At 48.5% G+C, this 16,712-nt stretch overlaps 1 protein-coding gene across 3 annotated transcripts in view; it reads left to right on the top strand.

Moving 5' to 3' along the window:
* The window catches only part of SCNN1A (sodium channel epithelial 1 subunit alpha), a 30,594-nt gene that overhangs the window by 6,997 nt on the left and 6,885 nt on the right, over positions 1–16,712 (top strand). For all 3 annotated transcript variants that reach the window (XM_035255487.3, XM_035255488.3, XM_078337945.1), the window contains 6 exons: positions 6,361–6,625; positions 8,114–8,304; positions 14,512–14,615; positions 14,949–15,112; positions 15,554–15,652; positions 15,843–15,960. In XM_035255487.3, coding sequence (XP_035111378.2) covers positions 6,361–6,625; positions 8,114–8,304; positions 14,512–14,615; positions 14,949–15,112; positions 15,554–15,652; positions 15,843–15,960 — 941 coding nt within the window. The remainder of the gene's footprint in view (positions 1–6,360; positions 6,626–8,113; positions 8,305–14,511; positions 14,616–14,948; positions 15,113–15,553; positions 15,653–15,842; positions 15,961–16,712) is intronic.

The raw sequence follows: 16,712 nt of genomic DNA, 5'->3' as shown, positions 1-16,712 counted from the left end.
TAGTGGTGAATTCTCTTAGCTCTAGGTGTCCTCTGCCTCTCACTATATGAACTTCTAGTATTGGGGGGTCAGGAACGGAGATATTTGTGTTTTGAGAGAGTGATATAGGAATCCTTTATATCTTATGCCAAAAAGGGGGTAAGGAAGTGGAGTGAAGGAATTCCCTATGGAGTCCAACCTCCCCTGGAGGCCTTGTCACAGGTGTGTGTGTGGGCGAACAAGGGCTGGGAGCCGAGGCTGTGCTCAGTGCGGGGCTCATCCGTGAGGCCAGGCAGGAGGGAGGGGCGTAGAGTGGCAGCATGGAGGAGAGAGCCTGGCACAGGGATGGCATGGGGCTCCCCAGGGAAGAGGAGTGTGGCCAGAGAAGTGACAACTAGATTGAAATTGGTGATGAGAGAGACAGGAGCAGGAGGCAGAAACGATCTGAGCCAGCTTCGGGGAGGGATGGAAAGGGAGGCCCAGCCAGGATGTGGTAGAAATAACTCCAGCCAAGTGGGGTATCTGTATTCCTCCTGTGTGACCTTGAGAAAGGCAATTTGCTTTTCTGGGCTCCAGGCTCCTCTGTGTCTTCCTGATAGTCGATGTTCTCTTCACTTTGTGTCATTGAATATTTTCCCATTTAACCCTCCAAGAGCTTCAATGTGGTAGGTAGATCTAGTGTTATGCCCATTTTATGGATAAGGAATTCAGAGAGATTCGGAAAGGTTGGGTAACCTACCTAGCGTTACCCAGACAGAAAGTGTGTGACCAGAACACCAGGCCCCACATCTCATAGATTCTAGCTCGGTGCTCTTTCTGGGGTACCATGTGGCCCTCCTAAAATAGCCAGAGGTAGCAGGGAAGGACCAGAGGCAGGGTTGCGGTTGGAGTGCTGTCTGACCCATTTGTTAGCTGGGCCATCTGGAACAAGTCATCACGCCTCAGGTTTTTCACCTGGAAAAGGGAGCGACAATTGTGTTAGCTAATAGTGGCTAACAGTGTAGTGTGTTACCCCGAAGATTAAATCATGTTAAAGAAGTCTACCTAGCCTAAAGCCGTCTCTTTCCTTTTTTAAAGTTTGACCTAAAGGTTGCTTTGTGCATGGTGAACTACAGCCTAGTTGGATGTGTGTTTACACTAGAGTGTGTTACACTATAACCTACCTTTGTAGCAATCACAGATTTTGGCCAATGAAAGGCAGCCCACTGTTCAAACCTTGTCCAAATAAGGCAAATGCCGAAGGTATAACCGATCTGGCTCTTTCTGTACGTCACTTCCATTTTCTGTGGGTCACTTTGCTTTTCCTGGCCATGAATATTACCTGAGCCATTCAGCAGCCCCTAGAGTTGCTCTGAACCTATTCTGGTTGGGCGGGTGGCAGGGGGGCTACTGATTCGAGATTCATTTTTTGCTCAGTGAAACTCAAGTTAAATTTAATTTGTTTAAAGTTTTTAACAATTAAATAATGTACATTCTAATGCCACAGTGCCTGGCTTATAGTAAGTGCTCGATAAACGCTAGCTATGATTGCCATTCTTTTAACTACTAATAACAAGCAAGACTCTTAGGATGCCAAACACACACCTTTGGCCAGAGTACATTTCCTCCTGTGAGAGGTTTAAGGGCTGCCAGAGCTGATGCCTAAGGCCCAGCCAGCTAGACTTTTATGGTGGAGATGGAAATAGAGCTAAATGGAAGAGGAAGTGAAGACCTGGACTAGACTGGTTCATGTAGCTGCACGTTAGGACCACGTGGGGGCTCTTCTAAACAACCTTGTTCTGGCCCCATCCCAGATTCATTAAATCTGAATCTCTGGCAAGTAGGACCCTGCACCGGTATTTTTTTCTTTAAGTGAGGCATAATTTACATACAATAAAATGAACAAATCTTGAGTGTCTCCTGAGGTTTGACAGTGAAGATGTTGAACACTCCTATTACCTGGTGCTCTTTCCATCAATTCCTCTTCCTCTCCCACCATCATTTTCTGAATTCTATCACCATCAACTAGTTTGGTCTGTCATAGAATTCATACAAATGGGATCATACAGTATGTATTTTCTTGTATGCGCATCTGACTTATTTTGCTTAATGTTTCTGGAATTCTTCCCTGTTCTTTTGCAAGTATCAGTTCCTTTTTATTGCTGAGTGGTTTTGATGAACCGATTCTGGTGAGGGACTGCCTGATGTAGAGTATCGTTCTTTGCTCAAGTAAACTCTGTTAAATATAATTTTGTCTAACGTTCTTCTTTTAAGAATTAAATAATGTACATTCTAACACCATAGTGCCTAGCACACAGTAAGTGCTCAATAAATGCTAGCTATGATTGCCATTCTTTTTTTTTTTTTTTTTAAAGACAGGGTCTCGCTCTGTTGCCTAGGCTGGAGTACAGTCTCTGTTGCCCAGGCTGGAGTGCAGTCGCATTATCACAACTCACTGTAGCCTCTTACACTCCCAGACTCAGGCAATTCTTCTGCCTCAGGCTTCAGAGTAGCTGGGACTACAGGTGTGTCCCACCACATCTGGTCAATTTTTGTATTTTTTTATAGTACAGGGTTTTGTCGTGTTGCCCATGCTGGTCTCAAACTCCTGAGCTCAAGTGATCTACCCACTTGACCTTCCAAAGTTGGAATTGCAGGTGTAAACCACCGTGCCCAATGATTGCCAGTCTTTTAATTCGCTGTAATGAGCGAGATTCCTAGAATGCCAAACACATGCCTTCAACACACCTTTGAGTTGCTTTAGGCTTTCTGGCTATTATAAATAACATAGCTATGAACCTGCATGTACAAATCTTTCTGTTTTTCTTGCTCTTGTGTAGTAGCTAGGAGTGGACCTGGTAAAATATTTAGAAATGAAATTACTGGGTCATAAGGTAGATATGTAGGTTTAAATTTATAAGCAACTACTGACTGGTCCTCTGAAGCAGTGGTACCATTTTATACTCCCATCAGCAGCTTAGAAGAATTCCAGTTGCTGTCTACACCCTCACTAACACTTGGTATTGTCAGTCTTTCTAATTTTTGCCTTTCTAATGGTACTTTATTATGGACTTGATTAGCATTTCTCTGAGGACTAATTATGTTGAGTAGCTTTTCAGGTGTTTGGTGACCATTTGTATACATTTTTTGGTCATTTAAAAACATTTAAAATTGTTAATTTATAAGAATTCTTTTTATATCAAGATGATTTCATTAGGTGTTTTTCCTTTAAAACAACAGCTTTATTGAGACATATTTCACATATCATACAATTTGCCCACTTAAAAGTCAGTTGTTTTTAATATATTTTACAGATTTGTGCAATTACTACTACAATCAATTTTAGAACGTTTTCGTCACCCCAAAAGAAACCACATACCCATTAGCAGGCACTCATCTTTCCCTATCTACTTAACCTCTAACCCCGCACAACCACTAATCTTCTTTCTATCTCTCTAGTTTTGTGTATTCCGGAAGTGTCCTGTAAACAGAATCGTGCTATACGTCGTCTTCTGTGAGTGTCTTCTTTCGTTTAGTACCATGTTTTCAAGCGTCATTCGTGTTGTAGCATACATAGTTCAGTACTTAATCCCTTTTTATTTGCCAAATAAGCTTCCAGTGTATGGATACACCACATTTTATTTATACTTTTATCAATTGATGGACATTGGGTTATTTTTACTTTTTGGCTATTAGGAATAATACTGGCATGAACATTCATGCGTATTTGTATGTGTGTGTCTGTATGTGGACATATGTTTTCATTTCTCTTAGGAGCGGAATGGATGGGTTATATGGTAACTCTGTATCTAACGTTTTGAGGAACTTCCAGATTGTTTTCTGAAGTGATTGTATCATTTTTATATTATCACTAGCTATGTACAGGGTCAGAATCTTTTAAAAATGTAGGTCTGGGCCGGGCGCTGTGGCTCAAGCCTGTAATCCCAGCACTTTGGGAGGCCGAGGCAGGTGGATCACGAGGTCAACAGATAGAGACCATCCTGGTCAACATGGTGAAACCCCGTCTCTACTAAAAATACAAAAAATTAGCTGGGCATGGTGGTGCGTGCCTGTAATCCCAGCTACTCGGGAGGCTGAGGCAGGAGAATTGCCTGAACCCAGGAGGCGGAGGTTGCGGTGAGCCGAGATCGCGCCATTGCACTCCAGCCTGGGTAACAAGAGCGAAACTCCGTCTCAAAAAAAAAAAAAAAAAAAAAAAAAAATGTAGGTCTGTCCATAGTGTGCCTACTACATAGGGTTGTTGTAGAGATTCTTTGTTTTCTTTTCATTAATTTTTCTTACAAGAAAATTTTGCCCACCCTGAGTTCAGGAAGATATCTTCCATCTTCTAGAGTGTTTTTGGTTCTGAATTTTGTGCTTAGGTTATGATCCATCTTGAATTACCTTTTGCGTGTATAGTATAGAGGTTGAGGGTCATTTCTTCCCCAATACGGCATTCAGTTGTTCTAGCACAATCTGCCAACAAATTTTATTTTCTCCACTGAATTGGTGTTTTGGTCAAAAGGCAGTTGACCATCTACGCATGAGTTTATTTCTGGACTCTATTCTGTTCCAGAAATTGATCTATTGATCTATTGTCTCTCCTTACCAAGAACCACATTGTTTTGATTACCGTGGCTTTATAGTAAATACTAAAGCCAGGAGGAATAAATTTTCCAACTTGCCTCTTATTTTCCAAAATTTTCTGGCTATTCTAGATTGTTTGCATTTCCAGATAAATCTTAGAACCACTCTATCAATTTCTTTTATTTATTTATTTATTTTTGAGATGGAGTCTCACTGTCACCAAGGCTGGAGTACAATGGCTCCATCTCAGCTCACTGCAACCTCCACCACCCCCCCACCCTTCCCCTTCAAGTGATTCTCCTGCCTCAGCGTCCCGAGTAGCTGCGATTACAGGCGCCTGCCACCTTGCCTCGATAATTAATTTTTGTATTTTTAGTAGAGACGGGGTTTCACCATCTTGGCCAGGCTGGTCTTGAACTTCTGACCTCGTGATCTACCTGCCTCGGCCTCTCAAAGTGCTGAGATTACAGGTGTGAGCCACTGGTGCCCAGCCAGGTGCAGTGGCTCACACCTGCAACTCTACCACGTTGGGAGGCCGAGGTGGCTGGATTACTTGGGCTTAGGAGTTGGAGATCAGCCTGGGCAACGGTGAAACCCCCTCTGTACAAAAAATACAAAAATTAGCTAGGTGCGGTGGCACGCTTGTGGTCCCAGCAACTAGGGAAGTTGAGGTGGGAGGATTGCTTGAGCCCAGGAGGAGACTGCAGTGAGTGGTGACTATGTCACTGCACTCCAGCTTGGGTGACAGAGCGAGACCCTGTCCAAAAAAAACAAACAAAAAGCTGGAATTTTGATCGGGATTGTGTTGAATCCATGAACATATGTATCTCTCCACTTACTCTGGTCTTTATTTCAGCAGGGATTTCAATATAGTTTTCAGTGTGCACGATATAATTTTCAGTGTGCACAATATATTTTCAGTCTTGCACATCTTTTGTTACATTTATTTCCATGTATTTGATGTTGTTTATGTTATTTAATATTGCTGTTGTATTTCTGATTTTATTTTCCAATTTTTTGTTGCTAGCACGTGGAAATGCAATTGATTTTTGTGTGTGTTTTGTACTCTGCAACCTTGTTCAGTTCATTAGTTCTATATTTGTTTTGTTTTGGTAGATTGCATCCTTAAGGCCCTGCTACTCTGGACTTTCCTGATGGAGATGGTAATAGGACCTGTACTGAGAAGAAGGAATGTGGGGATTTATAGTGACTGTTTAATTTACGGTGTTTGGGCCGCACCCGAAACATATGAAAACAGTCTTCGGAGGAGGGAGGCGGGGTGGGTGAGGCATCCTGTATTTTCAGTTTCTGGGGAGATTCTAAAAGTGCCCTTGTGAACTCTTGATTTAGGTGCCATGTGGCACTCAAGCCCAACGGCCACTGACCCTCGCCTGAGGGGATCAGGGCGGGATGACCTGGGCACCACGGTCACGCCCAGGCCGAGGCCCCCACCCTTCCCCTTCTCGGTAAAGGGCAGGCAAGTTCCGGGTTCCCTTCTAGGTCCAGGCGAAGGGGAGGAGAGCGCCCCACAGACGACAGGCGCCTCCCGCCTCTCTCCTTCAATAAACACGCAGCAGTAACTGCAGTCCCAGCCCGGCCCCGCTGCCTCCGCCTCCGCCTCCCCCTCCCCCGTGGACACACCTGTTTACCCTTCCCCGCCCGACCGGCGGGAGGCGCCACGGCGACCCCAGCCCCGCCCGGGTTTCTCCGGGGTGGACCAGCCTCCCGGGGCACAGATGAGGACCCCGACCTCCGGAGGGGCGGACACTGGCGCGAGGCCCCCTGGCCCGACGCTGTTCCCCTCCCCGCTTCCAGGTACGCGGAGATTAAAGAGGAGCTGGAGGAGCTGGACCGCATCACCGAGCAGACGCTCTACGACCTGTACAAGTACAACTCCACCACCCTCGTGGCCCATTCCCGCGGCCGTCGCGAACTTCGGGGTACTCTGCCGCACCCCCTGCAGCGCCTGAGGGTCCCGCCCCCGCCTCACGGGGCCCGTCGTGCACGTAGTGCGGCCTCCAGCGTTCGGGACAACAACCCCCAAGTGGACAGGAAGGACTGGAAGATCGGCTTCCAGCTGGTGAGGCCCGCAGCGCCGAGTGGCCGGCCGCGCCCTGGCCCCGCCCACCCAATGGGCTCCGCCCCTTTCCGGACCCGCCGGCGCAGCCCAGTGTCACCATGCGGGGCCTAGTGGGCTCGCGAGCAAAAAAATAAGTAAATAGATACAAATAATAACCAGATAATTAAAACACCTCTCGGTGCCCCAGCTTATGGTGCTTCCTTCCCGGGGGCCTATGTAGAAGGGTTTCAGTGATGGGAAGTCAAATCTATTACGGAAAATGTACTTTTATTATTATTATTATTATTATTATTGTTGTTGTTTTACTGTTTGTGTTCCTTGATTCAGGAAGGAAGATGCAACTTTCTGAATTCCAGTCCCCACTGGTGGGACTCAGTTGGGACCCTCCAGCATGATGGAGAACTGGACTAACAACTCGAGATAGAGAATAAGGAGACAGTTTTTTTTTTTTAAAAAAAGGAAACTTAATTATTTTATTTTTTTAATTTTTATTTTTTTGAGACCGAGTTTCGCTCTTGTTGCCCAAGCTGGAGTGCAACGGCGCGATCTTGGCTTACTACACCCTCTGCCTCCCGGGTTCAAGCGATTCTCCTGCTTCGGCCTCCTGAGTAGCTGGGATTACAGGCATGTGCCACCACGCCAGGATAATTTTGTATCTTTAGTAGAGACGGGGTTTCTCCATGTTGGTCAGGCTGGTCTCGAGCTCCTGACCTCAGGTGATCCGCCTGCCTTGGCCTCCCAAAGTGCCGGGATTATAGGCGTGAGCTGCTGCGCCCACACCTGTAATTCTGGTGCTTGGGAGGCCAAGGAGTGCAGATCGCCTGCGCCCAGGAGTTTTAGATCAGCTTGGGCAACATGGTGAAACCCTGTCTCTACAAAAAAATATACAAATTAGCCGGCGTTGTGGTGGCACAAGCCTCTAGTTCCAGCTACTCAGGAGGCTGAGATGGGAGGATCCCTTGAACTCGGGAAGTGGAGGCTGCAGTGAGCCTTGAACACACCACTGCACTCCAGCCTGACAGAGTGAGCTACTGTCTGAAAAAAGAAAGAAAGAAAAGAGCAAGGGAGAATGAGGGAGGAGCCAAGGGAAGGAGACAGGGAAGTTCCCACTAGTAAGAGTGGGCTGGGGACTGGAATTCTAGTCTCAGCTCTTGCGGGGATGAATGTCTTGATCCCTCAGTCTTCCCATCAGTGAAATGGGAGGGAAAGTCTTGCTCCTCTCTGGCACAGGGGACATATAAATGAACCCAAACCGTGTGTGCAGCTACTGGTCTCCTTCCTGGCCCACAGCTCCCTTAACCCCATGCTGTCCTGCTCCACGATCCTGGGGACTTCTGCTTCTCTTCCGCTTGTGTCTTTCCCCACTCCTGGCTTCCAACCCCTGTCCATCAGTCCTCAGAACCCTGACCACTCATTCTTTGCCCTCGGCCCTGCCAGGGGGCCTATCCCTGGCTGTGTTTCCCCTCTGACTCTGGTCTCTGTGTCCAGTGCAACCAGAACAAATCAGACTGCTTCTACCAGACGTACTCATCAGGGGTGGATGCAGTGAGGGAGTGGTACCGCTTCCACTACATCAACATCCTGTCGAGGCTGCCAGAGACTCTGCCATCCCTGGAGGAGGACACGCTAGGCAACTTCATCTTCGCCTGCCGCTTCAATCAGGTCTCCTGCAACCAGGCGTGAGTCAGTCCTGCCTGGCTCCTTGCTTTCCATGGGGTCCCCTGCCCTGGGTCAGCCTCACGCCCTGCATGGACAGGGCCGGGGAAATGCTTGTTGACTAAAAAAACGCCGGTACCAGCAGGCCAGGGGGAAGTACTGGCTTCGGGTCCACACCCTGCCCCAGAGAGCGCCCTACGCCCTCCTGCTGCTCCCTGCACTGCTGGATCTGAGGGAAGCGGCTTCACATGGATGCCTTGGGGGCTTGAAGTTGGGCTTTGAGAAACCAAAGCTTGGAAGCCTGGGTCTTGGTCTTTCTAAGGCCCCTTTCTCCCTAGCATCAAAGCTCAAAAGGGCCTGGAAAGTCATCTGTCCCATATACTCTGCTCCCTGAGCTGAGGCTGGCAGTAGCAGCGAGATGGAGTGGCATGGGTTGAGGGAATAAACCTGAGCTCCCACTCTAGCTCCGTCCCTCCTGGCCAGGTGACTCTGGGTGTATCACATCATTCTTCAGAGACTATTTCTTTGATTGTAAAATGGAAGTAAAACAAAAATGAGATTCATTCAATGTTCGTTCTGACAAATAGTTCTGACTGTCTGGGCTATGTACCAGTCACTGTTCTAGGCGTTTGGGCTACATCAAAGGAAAAACTATGTAATCCGCGCCCCTTTGGCACTTTTACTCAAGTGATGAAGATGATGATCATAACACTTATCTCAAGAACTGTAGCAAGTGCGTGAGATACAAAGGTGAGGGCACTTTCCAGACCGCAGTAAATGATGGGTTTCATTACTCTTGTACTCAGATAGGTGAAGTGACTTGCCCTTGGGAATGGGCCGGCCCTGGTTAAGGATTTTTCCCACCCCACTGCCCCTCAGGCATTCATTCTGTGAGGACCCCTGTTATAATGTCCTTGCAAAGAGCTCATGGCAGCTGTAGGCTCTCTGAGGGCTGGGAGAGGCTGAGGCCACGGGGTCCCCTTCTGTAGCCTCTGGCCCCCTCCTCCCTGCCTCCTCCTCCTCCTGCTCATTGATTTTTCAGGAGCCATCTCCCTGCCTCTGCTCTGGCTCTGCTCTACAGGGGGTCTTCCCTCCCCTGTCCCTGAAGAACAGCCACAGGGCGAGGTGTCACTTCTCACCCCTCACGCACTCTGCTCAGTACATGATTTTGTTCCATCTTTAGTCTTTGTGTTTGTTTGAAGACAGAATCTACCAGCTGGGAAGTAAGAGGGTAGCAACACCTAAGCCTGCGTCAGCCCACACCTGCCACCAGGTCCCTCTAACCGTCACCTTGGCACCTGTGCTTTCCCTATGCCCTCATCCAATGCCCTCCCTTTGTTCCGTGTACCTGCCTCCCTGTCAACAGAAAGTCCGTGGTTCATTTTGTCTTGGCACTTAGCCGCTTAGGTCAGCTCAGAGCCTCACTTTCCACCTGGGTTGTTAGAGCCCCCCCTCCACCCTACTGTGTCCTGCCTCCAAATCCCCCTTTCCTTCTGCAACCACAGGAAGCTTTGTACTTCATCCTTACTTCACTTCACAAACCATTCCAGTTAGTCCTGTGTGTTAGTCCATTTTGTGCTGCTGTAAAGGAATATCTTGCCAGGCCTGGTGGCTCACGCTTATAACCCCAGCACTTTGGGAGACCGAGATGGGCGGATCACCTGAGGTCGGGAGTTGGTGACCAGCCCAGCCAACATGGCGAAAACCCGTCTCTTCTGAAAATGTAAAAATTAACCGGGTGTGGTGGCACGCACCTGTGGTCCCAGCTACTCAGGAGGCTGAGGCAGGAGAATTGCTTGAACCCAAGAGGTAGAGGTTGCAGTGAGCTGAGATCAAACCACTGCACTCCAGCCTGGGCAACAGAGTGAGACTCCCTTTCAAAAAAAAAGGAATATCTGAGGCTGGATAATTTATAAATAAAAGGTTTAACTGGCTCAGGGTTCTGCATATTGTACAAGCATGGCACCAGCATCTGCTTAGCTTCTGGGGAGGCCTCAGGAAACTTTTACTTGTGGTAGAAGGGGAAGGGGGGGGGGCAAAAAAGAGACACCAGACTCTTAAACAACCAGCTTTCAGTTGAACTAATTAATAGAGTGAGAATTCACTCATTACTGTGAGGTGGGCACTAAGCCATTCAAGAGGGGCCCGCCCTGTGACCCAAACACCCCCCACTAGACTCACCTCCAACATTAGGAATTACATTTCATTGTGAGATTTGGAGAGGACAAACATCCAAACTGAATCATCCTGTTTAAATTCCTTCAGTGTGTCTCATGGCCTCCAGCAACAAGTTGGAGCTCCTTAGTGTGGCTTTCTCACCCCTCTCCTCCCCCATAACCCATGCCCTTTTCTCCACCCTATAATCTTTTTAAAATAACACTTTTATTGAGAATAATTCACATACCATAAATGCATCCTTTTATTATGTAGAATTTAGTGATTTTTAGTATATTCAGAGTTGTGTAACCATTACTGCTACCTGTTTTTAGAACATTTTCCTCACTCCAAAAAGAAACCCTGTGCCCATTGTCAGTTCTTCCCCCATTTTCTCCCCTTCTCCAAGCTCTGGGATCCACTCTTCTGCTTTCTTTTTTTGAGATGGAGTCCTGGTCTGTTGGCCAGGCTGGATGCGATCTCAGCTCACTGCAATCTCTGTCTCCCAGGTTCAAGTGATTCTCCTGCCTCAGCCTCCTGAGTAGCTGGGACTACAGGTGTGCGCCACCACGTGAGGCTAATTTTTTTGTATTTTAGTAGAGGCGGGGTTTCACCATGTTGACCAGGATGGTTTCAATCTCCTGACCTCAAGATCCATTGCCTCGGCCTCCCAAAGTGCTGGGATAACAGGCGAGAGCCACCGTGCCCGGCCTCTGCTTTCTGTCTTTGTGGATTGCCTATGGTGGACATTTCACATGAATGGAATCATACAATATGTGATATTTTGTGAGTGATCTTTTATTTAGCATAACATTTTCAAAGTTTATCCACATTGTAGCATGGATCAGAGCTTCATTTTTATGGCTGAATACTATTATATTTTGTAGATATACCACTTTTTTTGTTTGAGACAGGTTCTCACTCTGTCACCCAGGCTGGAGTACAGTGGCAGGATCAGACCTCACTGCAGCCTTGACTTTCTGGGCTGAAATGAACCTCCTGATTAAGCCTTCCAAGTAGCTGGGACTACAGGCTTATGCCACCATGCCTGGCTAATTTTTTTTTTTTTTTTTAATTTTAGAGGAGCTGAGTCTCTTACTATGTTACCCAGGCTGGTCTCTAACTCCTGAGCTCAAGCCATCCCCTTGCCTCAGCCTCCCAAAGTGCCGGGATTATAGGCGTAAGCCACCATGGCTGGCCCACAGTTTTGCTTATCCATTCTCATCTGATGGACATTTGGATTGTTTCTGCTTTTGGCTGTTTTGAATAATGCTGCTGTGAACGTTCCTGTACATGTTTTTGTATGGATCTATGTTTTATTTCTCTTGGGTGTTTACCTACGAGTGGAACTGCTGGGTCATATGGCAGCTCTGTATTTAACATTTTGAGGAACCGCCAGACTTTTCCAAATGGCTGCACCATTTAACATTCCCAACAGCAATGTATGAAGGTTCTAAATTCTCTACATCCTCCCCATGTAGTTGTCTGTCTTTCCGACTTTGGCCGTCTTTTTTTTTGAGACGGTGTCTTACTCCGTTGCCAGTCTGGAGTGCAGTGGCACAATCTTGGTTCACTGCAACCTCTGCCTGGGTTCAAGCGATTCTTCCGCCTCAGCCTCCCGAGTAGCTGGGACCACAGGCATGTGCCACCACGCCCAGCTAATTTTTGTATTTTTGTAGTAGAGACGGGGTTTCACCATGGCCAGGATGGTCTTGATCTCTTGACCTCGTGATCCACCCGCTGCGGCCCTCCAAAGTGCTGGGATTACAGGTGTGAGCCACTGCGCCTGGCCTGGCCGTCTTAATAATCCCTGTAATCGTAATAGTGCGCGAATACAGTTCTTACTAAGCCTAAACACCATTCTAAGCACAATTCAATGCTCTTCACACCCCTGTGAGGTCGATATATTTGTTATCCCCATTTTACAGCTGAGGAAACTGAAGTTCAGAGAGATGAAGTAACTCGTTTGGTCCCACATCTAACACTTGTTAGAGCCCCGGGATTCAAATACCAGGAATTTAATTCTGGAGTCTGTGCTCTTAACTATCACATTATACTGCTTCTCATAGGCCATTATATTAATGTACTTAGTGTGTATCTCTGTGAGTTTTTGCAAAATGTGTATTTAATTAACATAAATGGTATTGTGTTATAGATCTCACTTCACCTCTTACTTTTTGTTTTGAGACAGAGTCTTACTGTGGAGTGCAGTGGTGCAATCTCAGCTCACTGCAGCCTCTGAGTTCAAGCGACTCTTCTGCCTCAGCCTCCCAAGTAGCTGAGACTACAGTTGCCCGCCATCATGCCTGGCTAATTTTTGTATTTTTGGTAGAGACAGGGTTTCACCATGTTGGCCAGGCTGGTCTCGAACTTCTGACTTCAACTGATCCGCCTGCCTTGGCCTCCCAAAGTGTTGGGATTATAGACATAAGCCACCGGCCCCCCCCCCGCCCCCGGCTTTTTTTTTTTTTTAACGAAGTTCTATGTTTGAAACCCATCTGTGTTGTTCCACCTTACCTGCTCATCCAACCTGTGCATGCTTTCTGTAGGGGCGACACCCACCACACTGTGCTTGTCCCCTCTGTGTGTGCAGGGCTCACCAGCCTTCAGGACTGGCCACTTCTGTAGCCTCTCCTTCATTCCTTCCCTGCATCCAGCCCGAGCTCTAGAAGTGCTAACTTCCCAGCACATCCTAGAATGTGCACTGGTATATCACGCCTCCGTGCCTTTATTTTTAAGGCCCATGGAATATCCTAGGTCATCTAGTTCCAATCTCCTCATTTTACAGAAGAGGAGAATAAGCTTAGAAACAATGACTCGCTCAAGGCTTTACAACCAGAGCCCTGCTCCTTATCTCCGGCCAGCCTCTTCTCCCTCTTCTCTTCATTCCTTCTCTGCCTCTCACCAGCCAAAGTCCCCACTCCCTCTTTGCCCTGCTCCCATCGCTAGCTCCAAGATGGCAGAGTAGCAGAACACAGATTCTATCTGTACTGTGTGGCACATGTGTTGTGCTACAACCCACACAGCCTCCCTGTTCTGGAACCTGTGATTTGCTGTGAAATTGCATTCCTACTGCAGCAGTGTTGCCTCTGTGATTGCTTTCTCTCTGTCCCCACACCCGTCACAGATGACTTTTAGACCCCCCATTCTAAGACATGCTGATGCAAAAGCCTCTGGGAAACACTTGGTCTCATTCTTGCCCTGGGAACTTATCTTCCTCCCCTAGCTCCGTGCTCATCACTGGTCATACTCTCTCCTTTAACCCTGCTTCCCTCCACCTCTCCATTTCATTCATTCATTCATTCATTCATTCCTCACTCAACAGCTGTCTAGCTCCCCTCCACCTCTCCATTTCATTCATTCATTTATTCATTCCTCACTCAACAGCTGTCTAGCTCCCCTCCACCTCTCCATTTCATTCATTCATTCATTTCTCACTCAACAACTATCTAGCTCCCCTCCACTTCTCCATTTCAGTCATTCATTCATTCCTCACTCAACAGCTGTTAATTATCTCCTCTATCTCCTAGATGACAGGAACTATGCAACTAACGCAGAGATGACACAGAGCTGAATGAGACGTGGCTCCTGTCCTCAAGGAGCTCATGATTCATGGGAAACTAACATTTAGACACATGAACAGTTAGGGACACTGCAAGAATCTTTATAGTGCAACAAGAGAGAAGTCACAAGGCAGCAGGGAAGTCAAGGCCAGTGAGCTCAGATGGCCTGGTGAGAGGAGCCTGGGCTAGAAGGTAGATGACCTGAGTGTGAACCCCAGGCTCGTCAACACTGTGTGACCTTGGGCCAGCTGTTTGAGCTCTCTGAGCCTTAGCTTCCTCCTGTGTGAGGTGAGGATGAGGCTCTCACAGGCTGTTGGTTGGAGTGACCGAGGGAGTGTGAGTAAATCTCTTGGCATTGTGCCAGCATGTAGTAGGTGATCAGGAACAAATGGCTCTGAAAGGCACAAGTCCGGCAGGAGTTTAAGGAAGTGGCGATTTCTCTCTCCCTCATCTTCCTGCTCCACGGACCATGTACACTTTCCTCTCTGACCCTACTCTCTCTTTCCTGATAAGGAATTACTCTCACTTCCACCACCCGATGTATGGAAACTGCTATACTTTCAATGACAAGAACAACTCCAACCTCTGGATGTCTTCCATGCCTGGAATCAACAATGGTGAGTGACTCCCGGCTTGTTCCGTGGCCGCCCTCTGCCTCAGCCACTCATGTGTACTCACCTTGAGCTCACCTCCTAGAGCTGCGGGGAGGGGTCCTCTCTGCTCTCTCTGCCCAATAAGCGCCACATAGTCCATTCCAGGCATGAGAGGAATCCTGTCCCAGGCCTTCCTCCTGCCTCCAGAATCCAGCTCAGGGCTTGCCAGGTCCCATTGCGGTCTTCCTGAGCTTGCTCTTCTTGCAGCGTTAGAGATTGGGCCAGGGCGGATTTCCACCTTCTATCTCTTCTCCAGGATTCCCTCCCCTGCCAACTCTGCTCTCTCTGCACCCCTAGGTCTGTCCCTGATGCTGCGCACGGAGCAGAATGACTTCATTCCCCTGCTGTCCACAGTGACTGGGGCCCGGGTAATGGTGCATGGGCAGGATGAACCTGCCTTTATGGATGATGGTGGCTTTAACTTGCGGCCTGGCGTGGAGACCTCCATCAGCATGAGGAAGGCAAGGATGCTGACGGGGAGGCCTAGGAAGAAAGCCCAGATTGCAGAGGAGCAGGGGGAAGGCATGGCGGGTAGGCCTAGCAGCTAGAAGGCTGGGGAGGGAGAGCGTGTGGGGTGGACCTTGAGCATGTGGAGGTCTTCAGGAGCAGGAATGAGGGGCAGAGGGGCTGGCACTGGGAAGTAGGCCCTGCAGGGTGGACCCTGGGGGACAAGGACTGAGAAGGTGTTCAGGGCATGCTTAGGATTTCTGGGAATGCTCTGGGCCTAGTGGCCTTGAAATGGGCACTGGGTGGGCATGAGGGTGGCTAGAGGCATGTATTGAGAGGGCAAGGCAGGTAGGAGGGGCTGGCAGGTGTGAGGTACAACCTGGGACTGAGGGAAGGCAGAGAACCGAGAGGCACTTGCTCTATCCTCTGATCTCTTGGTGTATGTGGGTTCATAGGAAGCCCTGGACAGACTTGGGGGGGATTATGGCGACTGCACCAAGAATGGCAGTGATGTCCCTGTCAAGAACCTTTACCCTTCGAAGTACACGCAGCAGGTGAGGCCCAACCTCTGTGGCAGCCACCCCAGGCCTGCCCTGGTCCATCATCGGGCAAAGCTGGAGGGGAGAGTGTGTGTGAGAGAGAGGGAAACTGGGGGGTGGGGGGTGGAAAGAAGATGAAGGCTCTGTGCAGAGAAGGGCTGAGATCAGGTCTGAACCCCTCTCCTCTCCCCCTCCTCCCTTCCAGGTGTGTATTCACTCCTGCTTCCAGGAGAGCATGATCAAAGCGTGTGGCTGTGCCTACATCTTCTATCCACGGCCCCAGAACGTGGAGTACTGTGACTACAAGAAGCACAGTTCCTGGGGTGAGAGAGGGAGCCCCTGCCCTGCCCCACTGAGCGCAGCACTCACAGAGCCGGAGCCCAGGCGCTCCTTCCTCTCAGCAGTGCAGTTTGTGGAATGACTCCCACCGGCCTGGAGGAATCCTCCCTCGCTCTTGTTTTTCAACCTTTAGTCTCCGCCTCTGTCAGTTTCCCTCTCCCTCTGTCTCCCTCTTCTATCTCTGTTCCTCCCTCTCAGTGTTGCAGCCTCTCTGTTTTGGCCTTTGTCAAGGAATTGCCCCATTTAAAAATAACCTACAGCAGAAGGAAGGAAGAGCAGGTGAGAAAATCTCCAGCGCTTCCTCACTGACTGCTAAGGTTTCAGTGCACACTCTGCCAACAGGGAAGCTTCCCTGCTCAGTGCCCAGGGCGCTTAGCTGGGCAGGCTCTGGAGGCGCTGGTGGGGTACACAACACTTCCTTGGGGCAGAGGCAGAAAATATTAGAAGTTACATGGATCTGTCTCATTCCTTCACATTTTCCATCTTACGTGCTTTAGAATGGACATACTGTATCCATTCAATAGTAGAGGTAGGTAATTTATAAATCAAATACACGAGGGCCTGGCGTGGTGACCCACGCCTGTAATCCCAGCACTTTGGGAGGCCGAGGCGGTGGATCACAAGGCAGGAGTTCAAGATCAGCCTTGCCAAGATGGTGAAACCCCATCTCTACTAAAAATACAAAAAATTCGCCAGGCGAGGTGGTGTGTGCCTGTAATCCCAGCTACTCGGGAGG

This window comes from Callithrix jacchus, chromosome 9 (assembly GCF_049354715.1).
Source record: "Callithrix jacchus isolate 240 chromosome 9, calJac240_pri, whole genome shotgun sequence".
NCBI classification, from domain to species: domain Eukaryota; kingdom Metazoa; phylum Chordata; class Mammalia; order Primates; family Cebidae; genus Callithrix; species Callithrix jacchus.
The sequence above is the reverse complement of the archived record's forward strand: the minus strand, read 5'-3'. Positions and strand labels throughout refer to the sequence as shown.